Source organism: Falco cherrug, chromosome 1 (assembly GCF_023634085.1).
Source record: "Falco cherrug isolate bFalChe1 chromosome 1, bFalChe1.pri, whole genome shotgun sequence".
In the NCBI taxonomy this organism is placed as follows: domain Eukaryota; kingdom Metazoa; phylum Chordata; class Aves; order Falconiformes; family Falconidae; genus Falco; species Falco cherrug.
In genome coordinates, this window is record NC_073697.1 from 109636415 (window position 1) to 109644356 (window position 7942).

Sequence of the window (7942 nt, forward strand, 5' to 3'; positions counted from 1 at the left end):
GGGAAACCACCTTTAGTCATCCAAGGTGTGTAAAGGCTACCTGAGGTGAGAGCAGAGGCTTTCTGAGCCGTGGCCACACTGCCCCGAGGACTCGAGCGGTGCCAGCGACTGCTGTACTGCTGGTGCGCTGTGTTTGGGACTGCTGGGGGCAGCAACTCCCCCAGGAGTCCCAGGTCTGGGCAAGTCCTTGGTCAGCATGGCTGAGCCACCAGCCATCTCGTCTGTAACTGAATTTCAATTTCTTATTGGTTTACTGGTAATCTTTTACCTCCAAACTCGTAACTGAAAGCTGACCTTGAGCCTTGCTGAATAAAACCTTTGGTTTGGTGTGAAGGCCACCTGGGGCAGGGCAGGACCTACATGCCCCCAGCTCCTGCAAGGGCTGCAGCCCCCCGTGTCAGATGTTCCCCTGCTCCATCCCGAGCCCTGCACTCAGCCCCCAGCCAGAAGAGCCAGCCCAAGTCCAGCTGGGTTTATTCTTTATTTGGCATTTGTCAGGGAGCAGCGGTGTGAGCCAGGCTGTGCTCGGCTCCCTCAGCAGGCTGGAGGGGGCTCCCAGCACGCTTGGTGCGCACCAAGCCACCCGGAGCAGCGTGTTGGGTGTCGGAGCACCCTTCGAGTGATGGCTGAGCAGATGCTGCCGGGGGCCCTTTGGCTCCCGTGGGACAGGCGTGTGCTGGATGCTCTCGCTGGCCACTCTGTGCTCTGTAAGTCTGTCAGGGGGGCTTTCGCCCCCAAAGTCCCCAGAGTCCCTGGTGTGAGTCAGTGTTTGCTGGTCATCAGCTTTATGACAACACCAAGCACAAGTACTGCGACGGAGGCGGCTACCACCAGCCCACGCCGGATGATCAGCTCCTTGGTGGCCATGGTGGTGGCCGTGGCGGTGGCTGGAGGGGATGTGGCAGGCGTGGCTTCCTGGGGCTCCAGCTGGTACGTTGGTCCCTCCACCCTGGTGATGCCCGTGAGCGTGACGCCGTTCTGCGCATCCACTCCCGCTGCAAGGAGAACAGGGCAGCATTGCTGAGGGCTTCTGGGGGGATTGGGGGGGTTCGTGGCAGGGGTTGTCTGAGGTCTGAAGGCACATTACAAGCAGCCCAGAGTGTGGAGAGCTCCAGCCCTTGACAGAGCTTTGGTGGGACCCGGTGTCTGCAAGGTGAGAAGTGCCCAAGGTGCCCCAGCCCTCCAGGTCACCCCCTACCAGGCTCCGTCACCCTCCCCAGCCCACCCTTGTAAATACTGTTTTCCCAGTAACTGAGGGCATCGACAGCACTGCACTGCACCCCCATTTTGTGGGCTCATTCCCAGCCTATGTGGATCCTTGGGACCCTTTCTGGGCTCCAACCCCCCACCACACACAGTGCCCAGCTCCTGGCCATACCTACACACCCCCGCACCGCCGTGGCAGGGGGGTAAGCGTGGGGTGGTGGGGCTGGCCCCACACCCGAGGGAAGTGCCTTGCAGGAGGGTTCAGGGCCTGGGTTCAGCTGCTCCGGCGACGGCTGGGTCACCCCTGCGCGGCGCTGAGCCTGGGGGAGGGAACGTGCTGGGGTTAGCCAGCGGTGCGTGGTGTAGGAAACCCCCACCGAGCAAAGCCAACGTGTGGCCTCTTGCAGGGTTCATCTGGCTAGAAATAGTGCTGTGCAGCTGAAAGATGCCTGAAATGAGAGGTGCTGGCTGGTGGAAACCCCGGAGCTGTTGGGGCACACAAAATGATGCTCAGGGTTGCAGGGTTGAGGTGGCCTCGGTCACCCCATCTGCTTTGTGCTTCATGTCCCCAGCCAAGGGTGGCGCAAGGTACAGAGGCAAACCTTGAGGCCATTGAGTGCATGTGTGGGAGGGAGCTGAATATAGGGATGTGGTCGTGGTCATGGGAGCGTTGGGTTTTGCTGGGGGCACTGGAGGACAGCCCTGGGCAGCACTGACATGTGGGATTGAGCCTGTGATGCTGCCTCATCCCTCTGCGATCCCAGCCAAGGCACTGAGGACCTTCCCACTGGCAGAGCGCGATGCTGTGGGTGCACAGGTTACCTCCTCGGCTGCCTTCTTCCAGTCCATGCGGCAGATGTAGGTGATGAAGCAGGTGCAGAGGATGGAGACACAGGCAAGCATGCTGAGCCACAGGCCTGCGGAGGGCATGCCGGCATCAGCCAGGTGCCACCGGTGGAGCAAACCCAACCAAACCAGCATCTCGGGACAGTGAGGCAAAAAGGGGGTGTCACCGAGGTCAGCAAGGGTGTGGAGATGGGGTGGCTGTGGACACCTGCTGTGGGGATGCCCGACAGACCTGGCAGTGGTTGCTTTTTCCCCGTACAATTAAAAGCTCTCAGTAGCTGTGGGGACCATCCCAGTCCACCCCAGTGTGCCCAGTCCCCAGCCAAGGAGGAGGGCAGAGCCGGGCGGGAGGGTCATAGTTGAGCCATCAGTGGAGCTGGTGGGAGCCAGGTACCCAGGGGGGATTTGGGGGAGAATGCAGTGCTGCGTGCCCGGGGGTCGGTACCTATGACGCCGATCCTGGCCACGAAGAGCAGCACAGCTCCCAGGGGCAGGCCCACACCATAGTAGCTCACAGCATTGAGGATGGCACCGAATTTCTGCTTGCCTATGCCTCTGAGCACCCCGCTGCAGGCACCCTGCCGGGGAGAGGAGAGGGGCTGGGGCCAGGGCTGGGACCGCCACCTCGGCTGGATTCAGGGCTCTGCCACTGCCCAGGGGCTGGTTCACCAGCCTGGTGATGAACCAGCTCCCTGCCTCTGCCCGGTTAGCTCTGTGGTCCTGTGGGTCATCATCTTTTATGCACTTGGTGTTTTCTAAGGGGTAATTCCAGTTGCTGCGCAGGGTCCGGGTGCATGTGCTGGTGCTCACCCGCAGCCCAAGGGACCCTTGACCAACCAACCTGTGATGCTGCCACTCAGCACTGAGGTCCCCTACCGAAAATAGCAGCATCCCCAGGGACTTACACACATGGCTTCAAACAAGTGGAAGACAACGTAGACAGGCATGACCCAGGCCACCAAGTCAACAATCTCCCTGGGGACAGAGAAGAGCCAACCATTGCTTTTGGGAACTGACCGCCGTGCACCAAGGCCAGGAACTGGGAGCACTCACTTTTCGCTGGTGAAGATGTATCCCAACACATCCTTTGTGGTGGCCAAAATGGCCCCCACGGCTATGCAAAACCCCCCTGGAAAACAGAGCAAAGCACTGAGCCCAGTGATGGGGAGCTGGGGAGCAGCTGAAGGGAGAGAGCAGGGGGAGAAGAGGGAACACGGGTGTATGGCGTGGGCAGAGGGCTGCAAACGCTCCCTGCTCCTGCCCGGCCTGGAAGGAGCCCTGGCACAGGCGTCCCGGCACGTGCGCAGCCTGACCTGTGCAGAGCAGGCTGGTGGAGGAGGACCTCTTGGCCATCTCGGTGTCACCGGCGCCCAGCGCGTTGCCCACCTGCACACTGGCAGCCGTGCTGAGCCCCAGGGGGATCTGTAACCACAGGGCTGAGGTTCACGCGTGCATCTGGGTAACAGGACCAGCGCAGTGACAGCAGAATAACCACTCAGCAGAGGGGGGATGGGGTTTAGGACTTAATTTAAAACATCTCCATAGGAGGGAGGGATAGGCGGGAGCATGGAGAGGCTTAAGTGCGGAGGGGGAAGACTGAGATTTGCTGGAGCTGATTTTTGCTGGGTGTCTGTCCCAGGACTGTCCCTAGGGAGCCCTGGGCTGAAATAATAACCCCCAGCCCTTACCATGAAAGCCACCACGGACACCTCGTAGATGATGGACTGGGCAGAGAGCTCTATGACACTCAGCAGGCCTGGGGGAGAGGAGCGGGTCAGTGCCGGGTGTAGGCACCTGCTGGAGAGCCGTTCTCTGCCCCTGCAGATGCTGCTCTGGGTCACACCCTGGCCACCTTCTTGCAGTTCCCTCTCTCCACTGACCTATCAAGAAGCTCCCGATTTCGTAGGTCCACCACTCGATGCAAATCATGAGCATGCTGGGGATGGCCAGGGAGATGAAGCTGTCCCACTCCAGCAGACACTCACTGGACCAGCCTGCAGAGAGGATGAGAAACATTACCTGATGGATGACCAGACTGGCCACATGTTACATCCTCGAGAGCACCCGAGACAGCTGGAGGTTCCTGCTTGCAAAGCCACCAGGGCAAAGCTCCTCAGCTCCGTAGGACCTCCAGCAGCAGAGTGCATCTCCATGCTCTGCTGATGCCGTCCTGTGGGCCACAGAGCGGTGCAACCTTCAGCTCATCCCTCCTGTAGCAGTCTAAGGACAACCTCGTGCCATCGGCTGTGCTCATCCGGCTTTGGGGCCGAACCCTACAAAGCCTCAGCAGAAAGTTTCATTTCTCCAGAATTAATGTTTACTGCCCGGCACGGTGCTCTGCCAATGCTCGCGCATGACGTGCTGCCACCGAAGCAGCACGGCATTCCCGGAGCGTACCGGGCTGAGGTTAATATTTCACCATCAGGACTAACAGAATTCACTTGATGGAAGTGGTGGAAGATTTTTGAACACTCATGTAAAGCGGGAACCAGAGGGAGCTGGGGAGATGCCCTTACCTCCCCAGGTCTTCACGTGGAGTTTCTTGCCTGTAATGTACAGGAACAAGAAAATGGTTTGTGAATACTGAGCAGCAGTGTTGGCCCAGGCAGAGCCCCTGCAAAGGAAATGAGAAAGGTCATCGGCATCCTGCTCATGCTTCCCCAGCCTCGGGGTGCCAGAGCATAATGTCCTGCCCTGCCCCCATGAGCACCAGATGCTCCACCATGCCTGGTGGTGCTGACATCCCTGAGAAGTCCTTTGCCATTGCCACACGCTGTGTTTTCCCCTCTGTGAGATGCGGGTGTTACTCACGCGATGCCCAGGTGGAGCACGTAGAGGAAGATGCAGTTTGCAACCACGTTGACGATGTTGCCGACGATCCCGCTCAGCACCAGCGGCCACATGATCATCTGTAAAGAGGAGGAGATGGGGGCTACGGTGCCTTCATAAAAGCTTCAGGAGAGAGGTGTGGAGGTCACCACCAGCCCCACGCTCAGCAGCTTTCCCAGCCAAGAAATAAGCTTCTGATGATGGCGCCTGCTTAGGAAATGAGTGTGCTGGAGGTAATTCCCTGACGTGGGGAAGTGGGAAGGGAGGTCTATTAGGCAGATGGATATAGCTGGCTGTGGGATGGGGTGAGCTCCAGGGTCAGAGCTGCTCTGGGGACACCCTGGTGGTGGTGGTGTCAAGCGTTGCCTGACCACCAGGAAGGTTGAGCATGAAAACCTTGGGTGCATGGTTGAAGGGAGCTGGGTCTCCTTGGGTGCGAGGGCTCAGGACCCACCTGGTTCTGCAGGTATCTTGTCTCCAGGTTATAGAGAAAAACTGCCTGAAAAGGAAATCGGTGGCTGAGATGAGGCCAGCACCGAGCAGGGGCTGAGCTGCTGTGGTGGAAAATAGGAGCAGGATGGCCAGTGGCTGTGCGTGGCCAGCATCCAGGGTGCCCACAGGGACTCACCGGGAGAGCAGGGACAAATGCCATCACGTAGCGTTGGGTTAACCTAGGCGGACACGAGAGGCATTGTTATGAGGGGCCATGGCCATAGCCACCCTCCTCACAGCCCCACCATGCTGGGGAGGGACGAGGTGTCTGGGCGATGGAGCCACCTGACCTGGAGACCTCGGGGTCCTGGCGGATGAGAAGCAGGAGCTGCTCAATGTTGATGAGGATGGCGCAGCAGGGGAAGCAGCAGAGCAAGATGATGAGGGTGGCGCGCTGGAGGATCACCCCCACACGCAGCAGGTTCTTGCTGCCGTAGGTCTGCAAGGCGGGAGGGTGGAGGTGAGCTCTGCTGCACTGGCAGCGTGCTGGTGCTGGGGGACAGGGACCCCACAGAGCATGGAGCAGCCCTGACAACCACCCGGGAAGGATGTGGCATTACAAGAGGAGCAGGGAGCTCCCTGTTAATGGCATTGCCGCTCAGGGACAAGCTTCCCCAGCTTGCAGGTGCAGCCAGGGCTCCATGCAGTGCCTGGGCAGCATCAGTCAATGCTGGAAAACCCCGTGTCTCTAGGACAAGCGCCAGCATCTCTTACCCACCTGTGATATCAAGGTGTCACACGCCGAAGACAAACCATAACCTACAGAGATGGCAGTAACATTTATAACCTGGAAACGGGAGTTAAAAAAAACAAAGAGCGAATGTGAGCATTTAAGACTTTCAGGTCGAGAGAGGAGCTAAAACGAAAAGCAGGAGTCTGAAATCTCTGTCCTTGTCCGCCTCTGTTCCCGTATCCTGTCCCAGTGTGGGAGCTGGTGCCCGGCGCTGGGGCAGCTCCCAGGAATGCTTACGGCGATGGCCAGCGTGACGGAAGCCAGCTCGACCTTGCCCAGGTGGCCGCAGAATATAGAGCTGACGAGATGTATCAGGAAGATCAGCAGCTGGATGAGGATCTACATGCAAGGAAGAGGAGAGGCGAAGGTCAGTGATGGAGGTGAGCCATGCAGCCGTGCTGCGGGAGCACTCTCCTCCCCAGGTCCTTACCAGTGGCCCTGCCAGCACCAGCAGCTTCTTTGTGTCCTCCCAGAAGTTGTCCGGGAGCAGGCGCCAAAGCCAGCGGCGTTTCTTCCCACAGCTGCCGGGTGTGAAATCATGCTGGCCCACAGCCATCGCCTCGCTGAAGCCGTTCTCTTCAGGGAGGCTCGCCTGCTTCATGCTGCCGCTCTGCCAGGGCAATGAAACAACCTCCTTCCTCCGCACTCTGTTAAAGCCACCCTGCCAGGGTGAGCAATGTGTAACCACGGCAGGGTGAACTTCAGCCTGGGCCGGGCGAGCCGACCACATGCTCTGCGTGCCGGCAGCGGGGTTGGCGACGGGAAGCGCAGGCAGCGGGGCAGGGCAGGGCAGGGAGCTGGGCAGCCCAGGGAGGGTCCCGTGCGCCACTGCGGGCAGGGCAGAGGAGCCCAAAGGTGCAGTGCAAGGCACTTGCTGCCTGCCCTGAGCCACTATAGGGGCTGAGCATTCCCAAATCGCTCCTGCAAGCCCTCATACCTCTGTCCTGCTTCGCCGCAGCTCCGCCGGCCGGTGGGCTGGAGGGTTGTCCTCCTCTTCCAGCAGCGATGGAGGATTCCTGGGTCCGTGTGCCGTCCCCGGTGAGCTGCCGCCGGCAGTGGCAGGGCTGCTGGCCCTCTCGGCCCCTCTCATCTCGGCTTGGTGGTGGCCAAGACAAGCCGGCCCCATTGGCTCCAGCTGTCGGACTTGCACAGCATGACAGCATCAGGTTTCACTGGCACGGCTCCCCCAGGCCAAATATAGTGTCCTGCCTTGGCCCACACTGGGTGGGGAGGCCGAGGGGAGCTGCCGCCAGGGCACAGCCCCTCTCCTACAGAGCAGGGGGTGGGCTGGGGTAGCCCGTGGGGTAGAGCAAAGTGGGCTTCATGCTCTCCCCAGGCTCCCATCCCAAAACTACTGGGGTTCTGAGCAGGGCAGAGTCTGCCACATCCTCCCCACATCTGGGCAGAGGCTGCTGAGGTCAGGTTCAATGGCTGTTTCAAGCTTCGTTGTATCACATCTTTGCATTCCCAGCCTACAGGCAACCAGCACTGCATGCCAGGAGAGTTGTGGGGCGACAGGGAGATGCGGTGCACCGGCTGTACCTGGTATTTACCGCCCATGGCTGAACATGTGCCACACTGTCACCTAACTGCAGGTAAGAGCCTGGGACAAGTCCTGAGGGCAGGTAGCGCGGGGGTATTTGCATTAAGACATACGGCAGTTACGTGATTGCTCTGCGGGGCTGTGCACCACACTACCCTGTCATGTGGGAAGCAATGGAGATGCACAACCCCTGCTTTGGTACCCAAAGGGAAGCTCTGTGAGCCCAGCTAAGGCAAACCCCTGGCTGCTGCTGCACCCAGAGCCAGCCCCAAAGGGCACAGACAGGAGGCTGA

At 59.8% G+C, this 7942-nt stretch overlaps 1 protein-coding gene across 1 annotated transcript; it reads right to left on the reverse strand.

Moving 5' to 3' along the window:
- Positions 1-7695, reverse strand: LOC102059633 (multidrug and toxin extrusion protein 1-like). Its single transcript, XM_014280334.3, has 18 exons — positions 7044-7695; positions 6537-6716; positions 6344-6445; positions 6092-6160; positions 5664-5812; positions 5510-5552; positions 5336-5380; positions 4864-4961; positions 4569-4666; positions 3933-4046; positions 3741-3808; positions 3366-3474; positions 3106-3181; positions 2958-3027; positions 2498-2630; positions 2029-2123; positions 1379-1526; positions 1-995 (listed from the first exon to the last, which is right to left on the reverse strand). Exons 1-18 carry the CDS (start codon positions 7230-7232, stop codon positions 763-765), a joined length of 2019 nt encoding a protein of 672 aa, XP_014135809.2. The 5' UTR covers positions 7233-7695; the 3' UTR covers positions 1-762.
- Between the last annotated feature and the right edge of the window lie 247 nt (positions 7696-7942).

Excerpts from the sequence above, each read along its gene's own strand:
- LOC102059633 (XM_014280334.3), bottom strand. The coding sequence starts at position 7,232 with ATGGGGCCGGCTTGTCTTGGCCACCACCAAGCCGAGATGAGAGGGGCC. Across the intron at positions 3,809-3,932 it reads AATCGGGAGCTTCTTGATAG|GCCTGCTGAGTGTCATAGAG; the intron begins GTCAGTGGAGAG and ends CCTCTCCCCCAG. Across the intron at positions 2,124-2,497 it reads GGCCAGGATCGGCGTCATAG|GCCTGTGGCTCAGCATGCTT; the intron begins GTACCGACCCCC and ends TGCCCTCCGCAG.